The 16,681-nt window shown below is 61.8% G+C and overlaps 1 protein-coding gene across 1 annotated transcript in view; it reads right to left on the bottom strand.

The window, feature by feature from the left end:
- Positions 1-13,519: 13,519 nt before the first annotated feature.
- The window catches only part of WNT3A (Wnt family member 3A), a 46,198-nt gene continuing 43,036 nt past the window's right edge, over positions 13,520-16,681 (bottom strand). Inside the window, exon 4 of the mRNA XM_072784803.1 lies at positions 13,520-14,037. Within this exon, the coding sequence (XP_072640904.1) occupies positions 13,558-14,037 (480 nt within the window). The 3' untranslated portion in view covers positions 13,520-13,557. The remainder of the gene's footprint in view (positions 14,038-16,681) is intronic.

The following is a 16,681-nucleotide window of genomic DNA, read 5'->3' as shown; positions in this document are numbered from 1 at the left end:
TAGCCCCAAAGCCCACCTTCCTGCATGTCCCTCCTAGGCCAGGCTGCGGGACCTTCGGCCCCTACACTCACCCCTCATTCCCCACCCCACCCCGAGGCTGCCCTGCCTCCTGTCCTGGGCCAACCAGGCGGTGACTCTCATCCCTGTGGTCATGCCAGCATCCCATGGTGGGCAGGGTGTGGACACCTCCGAGTCATACATGGGGGAGGCCTGCATCGCCTTAGGGCCCTTGAACATCCCTGATTACCTGTACCCACTCCTGCCTCCGTTTCCCCATCTCTGAACCCTTACTGTGGCCTCCTCCCCCAGCCCAGCTCGTGGGGCCCCTGCTCATCCCTGGCCCAGGCTGGAAGTACTCCTGATCTGGGGCTTTGCTCCCTCTGTCCCGGGCTGGGCAGCCCCTGCATGTGTTGCTTGACTCCTCCACCTGGGGCACCGTGGCCCTCCTGGGGCGGGCCAGCGGCATGGGGCAAGAGTATCTCCCGCCTGGTTCTCAGCGCCTGGAGAGACAGCGGGGGAAGCCGAATGGGGCGCCCCACGCAGCAGGCACCGTTTCTCTGCTCTGAAGCCCTCTGTCTGCCATGTAGCATTCCTCACCAAACGCAGTCGTCCTTCCCAAACAGCAGTAGGCCAGGACCTGTGGATTTGTGGGCAACACAAACCCACTTTCCTATCACATTATAGCTGGTATGGGAGCCAGTGGCAGGTTCCTGCCCCCCTCACACCTGCAGTCAGGGAAGGTGCCAGCCCACCAGCGGCCCCGTCATCCTGTGGAGCCACTGGGAACATCCCACCCCTGAGGTCGTGCACCCAGGGTGCTTTTCTGCTTTCAGTAACTGGATCTGTTCCTGTGGAAGTGGAACCTCATTTATTTTAGACACCAATGAGACAGGGTCCCTTTCACCAGCCTGATAGGGGGTCCCTGTGGCACACATAGCCTCCACATTCCACATCGACAGGGACCCCCGACACTTGCTGGCCTCAGATGCTGCTCTCACTTGTGGGGCCCTGGCAGGTAGTCTGTGGGTGCCTGTCTCAGCCCCGCTTCCCCACGGTGGTTGGAATGGGGTCTCTGGGGTGGCCCTGGCCTCGGCCCCCACCCCAGCCAGCAATGGCACAGCCAAGCCCACCCAGCTGACAGCTGACTAGCCTGAGAGGCCACCAGGACTGGCTGGGGCATTGGCTCTTGCCCAGGCAATGTGGACAGCTAGACCCCTGGAGGGCCCCTGGAGGGTGGCAGAGCCTCTGGGCCCCACGCCTGCGCCTCCTCCCACCTGAGCTTGGGCCTGGGTCTGTGGTATCCAGCCCGGGGGGTGGGGTACCGCACCCGATCTCATGATGTGTCACACCCCCAGCCTCCAGCCTCACCCAAAGACAGTGGCCAGGGCGCTCAACTGCTTGGCACCCCGACCCCCAGCCCTGCTTCCCTGTGAGCCCGGGTCCTGGGGGACAATTCTGGTGGGGATGGGACAGGCTGCCTTGGTGACCTGTGGACAAGCCGTGGCGAGCGGCCATGGGGGCCCTGGTGTGCCCCAATGTTTTAAATGGGTACGCACGTGTATTCAGGGAGTGTGGGGACACGGATGCATCCATGCACTTGGCGGGGCCACCCCCGGTTGCTGGGTCCATGGAGGTGCGAATTGGGCTGCAGGGAGTGTTGTCACGCTGGCGTGGCGGGAATACTGTCCCTTGGGTGGCACCTGGAGCGGACTTGGGGCGAGCCAGCAGGGCATCTTTACCCAGGTCTGACCCACCAGCCTTTGGGAGCAGCCATGCGGCTGACACCCTCGCAGGCGGGCCTCCCCTCTGCGGCTGTGCACAGAGCTATTTTGGAGGGGAGGCCACTGGTACTCAGGGCCTGGCCAGGCTGGGCTGCCGTTCCAGGGGGTCTCAAAATGGAGCCCCCACCCTCAGACTGGGGTCTTCCCTGGCCTCCTGGCTTCACCATCCACAGGGCACCCCCCCTTCTTGCCCCTGCATTACCTTGTTGGAGCAGATGACTCTGGCCCTCCCCAGTGTCACCCCTGCCCTCTTCCCTCTGCCCTCTCCCCTTCAGTAACACCCTCAGCCTGCCCCTCTTCCTAGGGACCGGGGGCAGAGAGGAGCCTTCCCTATGTTGGAGAAAATCCTCTCTGGGCCCTGTGAAGGGAGCAGTGGACCCTTGGCCAGGGCCCACCTGGGACAGCAGCAGGACCTGAGTCTGAGCTCAGAGCTCACCAACCAGCCTTGGGGTGTCCCGTCAGGGCACGTGGTGGGGCTGTGTGGTGCGGCTGCATCTGTGGCGCTGGCACTGGAGTCTGCTCTAGTCACAGCTGTCAGTCACAGCTGTCAGGGGTGCAGGGGCCAGCCTGGGGCAGGAGCAGCCCCAGAAGGTGGGACAGCATGTGTGAACTACTGTCACTGGAGGCATGGAGAGGAGGTTCAGTGGTTTTCCAGCACAGGAGTTTGGCATCAGGTAAGGCTTGCTGAAAGTGAGCTGGAGCTATAGTCCATTATGTGTTGTATAGAAGAAAGTCTGACGTGGGAAAGCTGGAGTGGAAGAGCTTCCTTTTGTCCCTGGAGCACGTGTTTGGAGGGCAGTATGGGTAAAGGGTACGAGTGATACGTGGACACAGTCAGTCGGGGTGGAAGGAGAGACCTCTGTGGGGCCTGAGGTGTGTCTGGGGGTGCCTGGCACCCTGTGAGGTGGTGGGTTGGGGGAGGGAGGACGTGGTTGGGCCCCCATGGATCTGGCACGGAAACATGCACTGGGAGGGCTGTAACCCCCAGCTTCACTGGGATGAAGTTGTTCTCTTGAGGTCGACCCCAAGTTCGAGGCCCAGACAGAGGGCAAAGGGGGAACCCCGCCAGGCCACGAGGCTCTGTGCATTCAGGGTTCTGAGAACCCCGGCCATGTGCCCCGAACCTGGGGCCCCTGCTCAGGGAGGCAGGAGGGACCCTCCTGAGCCTTCAAGGTGACCTGGTCTCCAGACCTGGGAAAGGACGAAGCCTGGTGTCCTGAGCCACCCGGTGGTAGTCAGTGGCCGCAGCAGCCTGGACCTTCAGGTGGGTGCTCCTCACTCACTCATTGGGTTCGTGCCTGAAAGAGTGGGGGCTCTTTGGACACCATCTCCCTGCTCTGTCTGTGTCCACGTGGTCTCTGCACACAGGCACCGCTCTGGGGCTTGGGGTCACCATGGCTCTGGCTACTGGGATCAGACCCATTCCCTCCTGGGCCATCCCAGGCAGGACCAGCAGCAGGCCGCCTGGCAGCAGCTTGTGAAGACACCCCGTCACCCCACTCCCTTCACCCATTGCCCCCAAAGCCTGGTGTCTGCAGGAAACTAGGTGTGGATGTCAGTCCTGCAGCCATAGGTATTGCAAGACCGCCCAGGGAAAGATGGGCTACCATGGGGCAGAGCTCACATGCCTGCCTCAACCTCCCCACACTGGCCCCTGCCCCGTCCTGGGTGTGGACCATTCTGGGGAGCCCACGTGGGATGCACGGACTCTCTCCAAGGACTCACATGTGTCTCGCGTGCCACCCTCTGGCAAAGCCAGAGCACCTGGACACCAAGCAGAGTGGGGGGCCGCAGGGATCAGGTACCTAGCAGGTGGCCAGGTCAGAAGCCCCCAGGGGGGCTGACAGGCTCTCCACCCCCATGTGCATGGCCCTCTGCTGCTGGACACCCCCAGCTCATTTCAGCTCACAGGCCAGGCACTCCGGCCCCCACTCTCCTCTGCCCTGCCTAGGGTCCTCACCCAGGGCCTTTGTGCTGGCTGCCCACCTCCAGGTGACTTCCCTCCCTCTGTCCCTCCCTCCGTCCCTCCCTCTATCCCTCTGTCCCTCCCTCCGTGGGGCTGTGTGCTCCCCCTGCTGCCTCTCTCTGCCCCTAACTCTACTCTCTTCCACTGCATACCACACATTTGATGCATTTATTTGTTTTGCTGTGTGGCCCCCGCTGACAGGCAGGGCCTTTGCAGCAGACAGGTGGTGGATGCTCGTTGAGCACTTGTCCGCAGTTCGGGCGGGTCCCAGGGCCCGCCAGGAGGCTCAAAGTGGGAACACAGGGACCAGACCCGAGCCTGGGCAAAGGCGGGCTGGCCTCCCCACCAGGGGCAGTGCAAGGCGAGCCGGATTCGCGGCGGCGGTCAGCGGGGGGCGCTGTTGCCCAGGACACGGATGCCCGTGCGAGCTGGGAACTACACGCTTTAATTAAAACCCGCCCCTCTGCCTGACCCCACTCTGCCACCGCATTCTCCACTTAATTGGGGCTCTTCAGAGCGGCCGAGGTTAATTAAAAAGCCCACCGGAGGCATCGTGGTGTCCTGGCATCTGCCGCCAGCGCCTGCCTGCGCACCCCACCCCGAGCCCCAGAGGGCTGCCCCTCCCCTGCGCCCGCCCCTGGGCCCACACCTCCTCACGGCTTGCTTGCCGCCCCCCCCCTCCTCTGGCCTGGGCCAAATATCCTCCAGGAACCCTGTTTCTGACCTCAGGGCGGAGGGCTGGAGCAGACATTGCCTGCAGCCCTGCGATGTGCTGGCCTGTGTGCTCCAGTGGCAGCCCCCACCGGTCCGCCCTGCGGTGCACCAGGGCCTGGGGGGCCGGTTCCTGGGAGGCCAGGGGTCTCTGGCTCTGCCCAGCGCCCTATGAGGGGGAGTACGGTCTCAGAGGAAGAGAACAGAACTTGCCCCAGGGGCTCTGCTGCCAGGTGTGTTCAGGGCAGTGAGTGCCCCATGGGAAGCCGGCAGTGCCACGCGGGGGCTCAGGCCGCCAGGGGAGAAGCCACTGACATTGGGATCTGGGACCTGAACCTTCAAGGACCTCATATCCCCAGGCCTGGCTGCAGGGAGGGATGTGGCACAGGCTGGCAGAGAAAGGCAGAGTCCCTGACAAAAGCTAGTCTTGTTTGGCCATTGATGGGAGCACAGGAGGTCAGAGCATCCCGGCCACTGCCCCAGGATGGCCTCCTGCCCACCTGCAGCCCTGGGCCTGGGCCTGCAGGCAGTGTAGGGGCCAGACCCAGGGGCCACAGAGGGGCGGGGCAGGGGGCTAGGGGGCCAGAGCAGCCATCCGGGCTCTGTTAGCAGAGAGAGACACCCCTCGTTAACTTGGTGAGAAAAATCCAAACCCGACAGTGACGGTGCGCAGGTATGCTAAGTTCTCGTGGGAGCAGCACAGGGGGCTCCGGGGACGTGCTGGTGGGTCTTCCTGGCCTGTAACCTGCTCAGGCCCTGGGACCCCCATTGGAGGGGACACAGGAAGTGTATGTGTCCCTTCTCTGGCTGAGGATGCAGGTACCTCACCTGGGGGCCCGGTTGGGCTCTGCTCACAGATGAGGTCCCTGCAGGGATACAGCTGGCCCTGGAGTTAGGAACGCGTGTTGGTTCCTTGCACCTGCCACGTGTGGGGCCATGTGTCAGAGAGAGGCCAAGAGCAGGTCTGAGGCCCCTTGAGTGTGTCCTGGCCCGGGGCCCCTCCTCCGGCCTCCTTCCCACATGTGTGGGACCTGTGTCACCCCACCTGCAGTGCCCCCACCATACCTGTCATCCTCACAGCGGGTGGGCTGTGGTGGGGCTGCACCCCTGCTGCTCAGAGGGGATGTCGAGGGCCCCGGCTGTGGGCTGAGCTGTGCGCCGGGGAGGCCACGGTGCCCTGCGGGTCTGAACTGGTTGCTGGTGGGGCTCGTGCAGGTGGGGAGCCAGAAGCATCTGCTGGTTATGCGGGCCTGTCCTTAGTTTGCTGTGAATGCTAGGAGGCCAGGACGAGGCCTGCCCCCTGGTCTGCACATGGTGATGGCTGTGCTGTCATTCTGAGGCTCCCCGGCTTCCGTCCTCAGGCCACCTCCCCAGGTCCTGACGTGGAGCACAGAGCCGTTCCTTGGTGGGCACATGCATAGGGAGCCCCGGCGTCACCACAGAGCCAGCTGATAGAGTGAGGCGGCTCATTCAATCTGGGGCTGGGGCCAGGGCCGGCTAGGGAAGGACTGAAGGGAGCTGAGCCCTCGGATCAGGAGGGGCACCTGCCATGCTCTGGCCTGCAGCCCTAGGGACAGGCCGGGTGGGGGGCTTGGCACCAGAGCCCCCCGCACACATGTGCAAGCACACATGTGGCCGGGTACCACGTGCAGGCTCATGAGGTGTGGCTGTTGCTGGCCTTGCAGGGTCCCAGGTGACAGTGCTGTGGGAGGCATGAAGCCACCGGCCCCTGTGGCTGGAGGATGTAGGGAGGTGGGGGTACTGCAGGTGGGATGTGCCTTGCCTGCTGTCAGCGTCTCCATTGTGGGTCGGAGCACTGGGACCAGACGGCTGCAGGTATAGGCCGAGACAGGAGAGTTAGCCTGCGAGCACTGGGGAGCCATGGAAAGTTCTTGAGCAGGGGAGGGGCTAGAGGAAGGCGACCTGGCCCTGCGCTCAGTTCTGGCTCAGACCAGGAATTTTTTTTTTTCAGACCAGGAATTAAGACACACGGGAAGAAGCAGGTGTCAGACAGCTGGACCCACTCCCCGCCTCGCCCCTGTGCAGGCTCTGGGCTGGCAGGTCTGTGTCCAGCAAGGACCCCGTGATTGCAGCTGGAAGGGGGGTTCTGAGACGTGCTAGAGGTGCTGCCCAGCTTGCTTGCCCCTCCACAGCCGGCCCTCAGGCAGGGACACAGGACAGGCAGTGCTGGCGCCTGCAAGCCCAGGGTTCTGCTCTTCAGCCTCCTGCAAGAGGGCCCACATGGCCGCAGGGCACAGTCCTGACACCTGCCATCAGACCTGGAGGATGCCAACAAGGTGGGGGTCCTGCCTGGGAGGCAAGCGATAGGAGCTGCCGTTGGATGCAGAGCACCCTGAGGGAGCTGGAGGGTGCAGGTGAGGCTTTAGAGCTCTTCCTCGGATGACCGTCTCTGCCGTGAAAGTCTCACCTCCTCCTAGAAGCCCCCCAGGATTAGCTACAATGTGCCAAGTGTCGGCCACCTGCAAGCATGCAAGGACCCTGCTGGCAGATGCAATGCCAGCCTCCCATGTGGCTGAGGGGGGGAGGAAGGCCCTCCTGGAGCTGGGCCTCCCGGGGGGTGGGTGCCGGCCCTGCCAGCCCAGTGCCTCCTTCCAGCCAGAGTGTTTGGGTGGACAAGTCCTGGTCCTCACACCATAAACACCAATTTGCAGGGCCCCGAGAGCCAAATGACTATTTACTGTGTGCTCCAGAGACTCAAATAAAAAAGTGGGAGAGAGAGAGAGAGACATGGTGGAGGTGCCAGCCTCGAGCTAAACGTCAATTAGCACCTCCTGACTAGCTCCTGTCCCTGCTGCCAGGCAGGCGGTGGCGGCTCCCTGGCTGGGGCCCTCTCGGGGCTGCCCGCTGACCTGGGCACCCCTCCTGGTCCCCGTGGCTGCAGGCACGGACACCAGAGTGTCTGGCAATGCCAGAGCCAGAGGAGCAGCGCCCATGCTCACCTCCTGCTGGAAGCCCCTCCGGGTGGCCCAGAAGGCAGTGAAGGGGGCCACCACCCTCCACCCTCCAGGGCCAAGGTCACCAGGCAGGTGAGGGGCGGGGCAGGTGGGAACGTCATCCACAGGGTGTTCCCCATTCCCCTACTTTACAGTGGGACAGGGAGGAAGGAAACAGGGCAGCCTTGCCTTCATGAACTCACACTGGGGAGAAACCCTTGTCCAGCATGCATCAGTTTACCTGGTGGTCCTATGAACACAAAGGCTGGCAGCCCCCCCCCACCCAAGCAGGAGGGGAGGGACACCATCCCGGTCTTCCCCGGCCATGATTGTGCCCTTGGAGGCTGCATGCCATCCACACCAGCTTACCTGGGCTGGGGGGCAGCACGGGCGGGTCAGGCACCGTGTTTGTGTGAGCCGGAGGCCAAGGGGCTTCCTTGTGGAGACAGAGCAGCTGACTGCCCAGCCAAGACCTCAGGATGCCCTGTCCTTGGGGCAGCGTGAGGGTTCCACAAAGGTAGCAGGGGTTTCAATGGGGAAACAGCCTGAGTGCTGAGTGGGTGCTTAGGCAGGACCTAAGACTCTGGTAGAGGAGGCTGCTGGGAGGGGCAGAGGGACTGGGGCCACTCCAGGCCAACAGGCCAGCCCCCGACATGGACTATGTTTCCATTCCAGACCCCAGGGCAGGGCCATGTCCCCTAGGCTGGACCCTGCCCTCCAGACCAGCCCCAGGGGCAGGGACAAAGATCTCCAGGCTCCTATGCAGGGTAGGGGTTAGCACCATGCGGCACCATGTGTGTGGAGCTGGGCTTAGCCCTTAGTGCCAGGCTTGGGGACCCCGAGGTGACCCTGCACCTGCTACCCCAGAGATCCTGGCCCTGGATGTTATGGCCCAGCACAGAGTAAAGAGGTGGCCAGCATGTCCTTGCAGGGAGGGCACAGGACCCAGAAACCAGGAGTCTGGGGGAGGGAGGGCTGGTGGGGGCTCAGGGGAGGGGGCAGCCACACCCCTTACAGGACTTCAAAGCTGCAGCCCTGGGAGTGTGAGATTTGCAGGGGGCTGAGCCAAGGGGGGCCTGGTGGGGTGAGGCCCCACTACCGCCAGGGCCTTTAATATGGTTATTCCTGTCCTGTCTCAACTACCTGCGAACAGGCCCACCGGGCCCATTTCCTCCCTCTCCAGGGCAGCGGGAGGGGCTGTAAACTCCCCACAGAGGCCCAGGGGCCAGGCTGCCCTGCTCTGCCCTCGGAGTGGGGGGTATCCGCGGTGGGGGGGAGTGGGCCGGGCCACAGAGGAGGCTTTCCATGCAGTACCCCTGTCAGTAAAGGCCAGGAGCAGACAGGCCCCTCAGCGCATTTCCTCTTGCCCCGGAGGGAAACTGAGGCTGGCCAGCAGAGCTGAGGGTTTTGGTTCCTTGCTCCCTCAAGCTGTTTCCAGCCACCCTCGCCCGCACACCAGGCCTGCTCCACATGGCCCACTGGCCAGGGTCGTGCCCCATCTTGGCCCCGAGTTCTGTCTCCCTCCGTCCTGCAGCCACAGGGAGCGAAGACCATGTCCTCAGTGGGCTTGCTCCCAGACCTGCAGAGGGGCCTCAGGTCCAGCACCTGGGGGCCTGCCCAGGTCCCTGACATGCTGTGTGTCCTCAGGCCAGCACCTTGCCCTCTGGGCACAGAGCCTGGAGGCTGGGGGTCTGCAGTCCAGTATGTGGGCCAGGCAGGCTGCGCCCACCCTGGCTGACCCCCCAGGGCGGCCCCATTGGCTCCCTAGCTCCCCTGGCAGGCCCTGCAGCAGCGCCCTCCCCTGTGACCTGGTGGCCATGCCTGTGCATCTGCCTCCTACCCCACCCACCTCTCCAACCCTTTCATCTGTGGCAACCCCAGCACCTGGGTCCCCACAGGTGCCAATTAGGGCGGCTGCTGCCTGGGCGCTATCTCAGAGGTGGTGCGCTGTGGAGTGTTCCATGGACTGGGCCCGAGGGTGGCAGGGCAGGGCACTTGTCACCCCCTATCTCCAGGGCTGGGACCTGGGCAGAGACTCAGCCAGGATGGCTGCGGGCTGCACTCAGAGCTCCCCCAGGGGACCCACCCCCGTGGAGCACATTGGCTGTCCCTGCTCCTACCTCGGCCTTGGCTGGTGCTCTTGATCACCGGCTCCTTCTTCATAGAGTGTCTGCCCACAGCCCCACTGGTTTAGCTGACCCCTGGGCCCCAGCTGGGAGTCCCCAGTGCTCTGCTGCAGCATCAGAGCAGGGGTGACCCACCTTGAAAGGGAGGGTGGGAGAGCAACCAGCATGAGGCCCTGGCCTTGGGGTGGGATGCGGGACAGCCAGCCCAGTGAGCTGAGCCTGACTCTGGGGGTGACGGGAGGGGTCCTGGGAGTCCATGGCCCTGCATCCATGTCCAGTTCCACTGCCCTACTGGGCCCCTCCTGCTCTGTCTCCAGCTTGGAGACTCCAGGGAAGAAGACCAGTGTGGCTGGTAAGGGATGGAGGAGAGGCCTGGACTCCCCTTGACATCCTGTTGCAGGGACGAGGCCACAACCACCCCCTACCCCATACCTCTGTTTGCTTCTCCTGTACTTCAACGCCTACCACCCCACACCCTCTCCTGGTTCTCCCAGTGCACAGCTCTGCTGGATTGGATACGTCTGCCCTGGGTCTGCACCCCTTCATCCCAGTCCCCTTCCTGCCCTGGGTCTGTGCCCCCTCATCCCAGTCCCCTTCTTGCTCTGGGTCTGCGGCCCCTGGCCAAGGTCCCTGTCTAGCCAGCTGTGACTTTCTGGCTGCAGGGATGCTGTGGTGGGGATGCCATGGGCCCTGGCGCTCTAGCTGCTGAGCTGACTGCTTTTGGGCTTCTCTCCCTCTGCTCTGCTAAGCCTCCCCCCCCCACTGCCTGCCCCCAGCTCCCTCCCTTCCAGCAAATGGCCCCAGCTGGGTGGCTGTGCTGGGCTTGACCTCTGAGAGGATAGGGGCTGGGTCTTCAGCTTCCCTGTCACCTTCCTCCCATCCCCACCGATCCCAGCCTGTCCCTCACCCTTGACTCCTCAGCTCTCTCCTTCCATGGTGGTTAGTCTGGCTGGGTATCAGGGCAGGGCACAGATGTGGGGCATGGATGTGGGGCACGGTGAGGGACAGGAGCCCTGCCCTGCACCTAGCTTGGGCAGGGAAGGCTGCGTGCAGCCCTGTATACCCCACATGCCCCGAGTCAGGCCAGACGTGGGCCATAGCCACAGAAGGGCCGGCGATGCTCCAGCCAGCAGGACACCTGGCTTGGGAAGGCAGGGAGGAGGCTCCCGAAGGCAGGGCCACCCCTTCCCCATCCCAAGGGCCTGAGCATGGTGCTGGGATACAGCCCAGCTTTGAGGCTGCCCATCCCTGCCAAGCCTTGCACCCTGCAGTTATTCCGCCCTGGCACAGTGGGGAGGCCAGGCATCCTGTGGTGCTCTGGCTTCTGGCCCAAGGAGCTCTTGGCCTCTCGCAGCAGCTCTGCCAGCAAGAGATGTCCCTTGTGGCCTTCATGCTGGACTCTGGCTGCATGAGCTGTGACTGCTAAGCTGGCCTTGACTGGAGGCAGGGGGAGGTCAGGCCCAAGAACAGCACCCCGATATCCAGGCTCTGTGTGGGCTGGCGAGCCTCAGGTTGAGGGGTGTGCGTGCCTCCCAGGCAAGCCAGTCTCCCGGAAGACCCTGTGCTGGGCCATGCTGGGGATCCCACACAAGGGCCACGTAGTCAGCCCTGGAATGTACGCTGGGGAAGCATGCTACGGATACCCGGGAACGTTTGGGGCTTACAGTGGACTTGGGGAAGACTCCGGCCCCACCGATCGGCATGAGGTCTGCCAATTGGGGCTGCCCAGGTGCTCAGCACGGCCCGTCTCCTGCAGTGAACAGGTCATAGCCTCCATCCCCCTGGACCCCTTCGGTCTACAGTCTATCCTGTCTCACGCCTCAGGAGGGCCTCTTTTCTTTGGTGGCCATCCCTCTCACCCTGGACTCCTGGTCTCTGGAGATCACCCCTCCTGGCATGGTCCGCGGACATCTCCTCTCCCAGAGGGCCACCGCTGATCTGGCCCCTGGGCCTTGCCAATGCACTGCCAAAAATCCAGCACAATCCACTCTCGTTTGGTTGTTTCTTCTTTTTGTTTGTTTGTTTTTCACTTTCCCCAAATTGTTTGAAACTCACAAGCTATGACTAAAATAATTTCTTTCATAGAAAGAAAAGGAAAACAACAACAACACATCTGTTTGTCTAGCTCCAGTGTATGGTGGATATAGCAGCATCACAAATAAAATTAAAACAAAAAACGCAAGACTCAAGGCAGAGGGACTTTGCGTCCCCACCAGTGTGCAGGTCATCCTGCAGCACCGTCTCCTCCCCCTGCCTGGCTGTGGGCCCTCAGGGCCGGGGGTGGGGGACATTTCACAGTGGCAGAGGCTGAGCAGGGAGAGGTCCCTGTGGGCAAGGGCCAAGGGTCCAGCAGCCTCTGGCTCCCAGGCAGGGTGGATGGGGCAGATGGAGAGGCTCCGGGACAATGGCTGGGGGGCAGGCAGGTGTGGGACGCCATAGCCACTGCAGCAGGACCTGGGGTCAGTCCTAGCCGCAGGGTGCTGGACACAGACCCCCTCCTTGAGGGCTGTGGGTCCTCTGCCTGCAGCACGGGGTGAACTTCCCCTCCTCAAACCTCCCACACTGCCCAACCCCAGCCAAGGTGAGCCTCCAAGGCAGGGTCTGGATGGTGACACCGACCAGCTGCTTGGGCAGCCTTGGGGCCTGAGCCCCCTTCCTGCCTTCCCCTTCCTAGGGGGCTGTGGGCCAGGGAGATGGGGGGACAGGTGCTGAGGCCCAGTGGGAGTCAGGATGGGGATGGAACTGGATGCTTTGGTCCCCTGTGGATGGGAGGTGAGGACAGAGGAGGGCTGGCCAGGCACTGAGACTTTCAGGCAGCTGCAAAGTACAGGTCCCTGCTGACCAAGCCAAGAGCGGGGTCTGGCAGTGACGCTGGAACCGTCCCTGGGAAGGTGGCCTGGGGGGCCGAGGCCAGGGCGCATGGCAGCCAGGGCACAGACAGGCTTTAGAGTCCAGACTCCTCTGCTGCTGGGCTCCCCGTCCTTTCACCGGCCAGAACCGGTTCCTGGGGCTAGGCACGGCCAGAGGCGACCCAGGCCGGGGTCCTGCGTGGGAACTTTGGCAGATGCCTCCAGACCCCTGAACAGCTCCAGGGTACCAGACTGGACCACGGCGCCCGGACCAGGGGTGGGAGGGCCAGATGCCATCCCTCGGGGTCTCCGCTTCTAGTTCCGCAGGAGCTACTGCTTCACGCAGACGAAATGGGGTGGGGGGTGCAATGGCAGCAGGGAGCTGCGCCCCAGGGATGAACTCCCTCCTACATCCGCGGAACCCCACCCACGGAACCCCGCCCATCACGGAGGAGCCCCGCTCCCACCCAGGAGGCCCGCAGCGGGGTGGAAGCCCACCCCACTCAGGAGCCTCATCCCAGCCCTGTCGCTGGGAACCCTCCCCCATCCAGGGGTCCCGGTCCTGAAGTCCCGCCCCCACGGAGAAACCGCGGCCCATTCAAGGAAGGAACCACAATCTGTCCGAGGACCCCGCCCCCGCCCTCCTAGGAAGGAGCCCACCCCCATTCAGGAGCCCGCCCCCAGAGAGGAGCCCCGCCCCATCCAGGGAGGAAACCAGCATTCGTCAGGCGGACCCCGCCCGCAACTGGGAGCCCCAGTTGGGGACCCTGCCCTATCGGGGTGGAGCCCGGTCCCCCTTCTTCTCGGGAGGAGCCCTCCCCCGGGGAAGACCCTAGCCCCCCGTCGGGAGGAGCCCCGCCTCCATCCAGGAGCCCCATCCCCGCCCCACCCGGTAGGAGCCCCCGCCCCCATCCGGGGAGGAGCCCGCCCGCATCCAAGAGCTCCGCCCCCCGCCCTATAAGGGGGAGCCCCCGCCCTCATCCAGGGAGGAGCCTGCATCCACCCAGAGCCCCGCCCCTGACCCATCAGGGAGGAGCCTCCGCCCCGTCCAGTGAGGAGCCCCGCCCCCATCCAGGAACCCCGCCCCCGCCCCATCAGGGAGGAGCCCCGCCCCACCCAATCAAGGGAGGAGCCCCGCCCCCAGCCCAGCCGCCCGCCGGCGGGGTCGCGCTACTTGCAGGTGTGCACGTCGTAGACGCGCGCGCACTCCTGGCAGCTCACGTAGCAGCACCAGTGGAAGACGCAGTGGCACTTCTCTCGGCGCTGCTCGGTGCGCGCGTTGTGGCCGCGGCCACAGCACAGCAGGTCGCAGCCGTCGATGCCGTGCGAGCTCACGTTGCACGTGCGGTCGCGGGTGCCGAACGAGCCGGTCTCGGGGTTGGGCTCGCAGAAGTTGGGCGAGGCCTCGTAGTACACAAGGTCGCGCTCCGTGGGCACCTTGAAGTAGCTGTAGCGGGGCCGCAGCGTCTCCACCCAGCCGCGCGACTCGCGGTGCTTCTCCACCACCATCTCGGAGGCGCTGTCGTACTTGTCCTTGAGGAAGTCGCCGATGGAGCGGAAGTCGGGCTGCGACCACCAGCAGGTCTTCACCTCGCAACTGCCCGACAGCCCGTGGCACTTGCACTTGAGATGCATGTGGCTGGCGATGGCCTGCAGGAACGCACCCCGGGGCGTCAGGGCTGGCCCTGGCACCCCCTGCCCGGGTTGGCTCGCCTGTGCCGTCCGTCTTCCCCGGGGTGAGGTCCTGGCCGGCGGCTCCCCTCCTCCTGTTGTGCTGGCAGACCCAGTAAGACCTGTCCCTTCTCACGGGGGTCACCGGCGCCGCCTCTTCCGTGCACTGCAGGGGGCATCCTGGCCGACCCAAGGTCCACGGAGGGCAGGGCCTGGGAGGAGAGAGGTCTCCTCGGCTGGGGTCAGGTTTATTTCTACATCCTCTAGGACCAAGCGAAGGAAGGGAAGGGACTGTGAGGTGATGATGCGTTTCGGGCATGCAGGAGGGAGGATGTGGGCTGGAACAGTAGCCCAAAGGACCTGTGCATGGTGGCGAGGTGATGGGGGTGGCTGCCCCCCCGCCTGGAAGCTGGCTTCACGGGTATGTAAGGGAATTGGAAGAGGTGGTACAGCACCAGGCTGGGGGACCTTGGGTCCTGAGGGTCAACAGCCACAGGGCCTGACTGAGGAATGCATTTCTTCCTTTCTCTCTTTGAGGGAAGGGACAGGGTTGGGGGCTAAGGGGTGTGTGACTCAATCAGGTTAATGTTGCATTGACCGCTGGGGTGCACACCTGCCACCCACGAGCCCTAGAGATGGGGCTGGTCCAGGGGGCCGTGGGCTGTCTGCTGGCTGGCGCAGACCCCCCAGACCTCACACAAGAGGAGGACTATAACATTTCATTCGCTGTTTTACTATTGTGACTGTCATTGCAATGATAACACATTGGTTGATATATCGGCCACAATTAAATTCAACATGAAAATGAATGCCAGCTGCTTCCTTTTTAAATGCAGTTACAAGAATATCTGCAGCTGCGTATGTGAGTCTCATTATTCCCCTACTGGTCAATGTGAGGTGGGCTGTGCATCCAGACACTGCCCCCACCCTGTCCCCTCCCTGCTGTGTCTTCCACACTTCTCTCCTACTGGCTATTGGCTCTTTCCCAGGGCATCTGCAATGACTGCACCCCACCCCACAGTTAATTTCTGTCTTATGTCTGTGCTCTTCTCTTTTCCAGAGGAGACCTTTTCAATGTCTTTAGGTTTACTTTTATAAAAGTTATATATGCATGTACTTTAAGGAGTCCAAGAGTACCTGAGACTTGCTCCCACACCCAGGCCCACATGGCACCTCCTAACCAGCCAGAGCAACACCTGCATCTCAATAGAATGTTTGACTTGCTGCATCTTGAGTGTTGAGGGACCCAGCAATGTCTCCCCTATCCCCATGGAGGGCAGGAAGTCAGCTCTTTTATCATCACCCCGCCACTCCAATGCACACCTGCCCAGCCCCCTCCACCCTAAAAACTGAAGCATACTCCAGTTAGATCAATAGTGAGTGCTGGCAGTATTGGCATTGTGTTAGATGCCATACCCAGCTGAGCCCCATGATCACTCCTTTTCTTTTCCTACAAAACTTTGTGGTTGCTGTTTTTAATGTACCTATTATGGATTCAGGCTCAGGCTTTGCCCGAATTGTCTTTGAGATGTTTAAACACACCACATATTTTAAGATTTCAGCTTCTCGGGGGCATCTTTTTCAGAAGCTGTCTGGCAGATTTGGGGAAATATGCATGTCCCAAAACTCAGCTTTTCTACCTAAAAAGTCGGCAAGATGGTTTAGCTGGGTATAAAAGTCTTGGCTTAGAAACTCATTTCCCTTTAGAACTCTGAATGCACAGCTCCATTTTTCTTTCAGCTTCCATTGTTGTTCTTGGGAACCATTTGGATCCCAGATCCTCTGCATGAAACCCACAGAGTGAATGGCTTCCCTGTGTTGTAGGCTGTGAATTTCAGGGTGATGGGTCTTGACGTGGGTCTCCTCTCTCATGCACCAGTGCATATGGTCTGTTCGGTCTGAACCTTGTGATTCTGGGTACCTTCCTGCCTTCTTAGCTGACTTCCTCTACATCATGTCTGTCATTGTCTCTTGGACAGATCCTTTGTATTCTCCATTCTTTTCCTCTTTTCCATCTCTGCCTTGTCTCAGACAACCTTTGTGCTGGGAGTTTGATTTCTTCTATTCTACCTTTATTTTCTAGCAGTTTCCCCCACCTTCCCTGAATGTTCTTTTGATTCAACATCCTATCCCACTTTTTGGAGAGAGTATTTTCTCTCTCTGGGTATTGTGGCAGGTTTTTTTTTTTTTTTAACTTTTTTCAATCTTTTTTTTTTTAATTAAAAAAATAATCTCAATGTCCAATGTGGGACTCAAACTCATGACCCTGAGATCAGGAGTCATATACTCTACCAATAGAGCCAGCCAGGTGCCTGGAAGAGTGGTGGAGTTTGAAGTTTTCACCTCTCTTTACAATGTTTTATTCCTGTTTGTTTTTATCTTTACCTCTGTGGTTGTGAGAGGCCTTCCTCAGATGTCCTGTGATCCCTGGCTGTCTGCTGATACTTAAAAGGAGGACCTGACCTGTCATGTTGGAAGCTCAGCTCCTTGGTGGGGGCTAATCTGCATGGGCCCCTCATTGTAGAGTGACCTGGCTCCATTATTTCTTGGGGAACCCCAGGTCAGTATCTTTGAGTTTCCTCTTGGGTTGGTTCCATCCCGCTTCCTGGAGGGTCATCATGGT

This window comes from Canis lupus, chromosome 18, assembly GCF_048164855.1.
Source record: "Canis lupus baileyi chromosome 18, mCanLup2.hap1, whole genome shotgun sequence".
Taxonomy (NCBI): Eukaryota; Metazoa; Chordata; class Mammalia; order Carnivora; family Canidae; genus Canis; species Canis lupus.
Note: the sequence above shows the minus strand (reverse complement) of the source record. Positions and strands in the feature narration are given on the sequence as shown.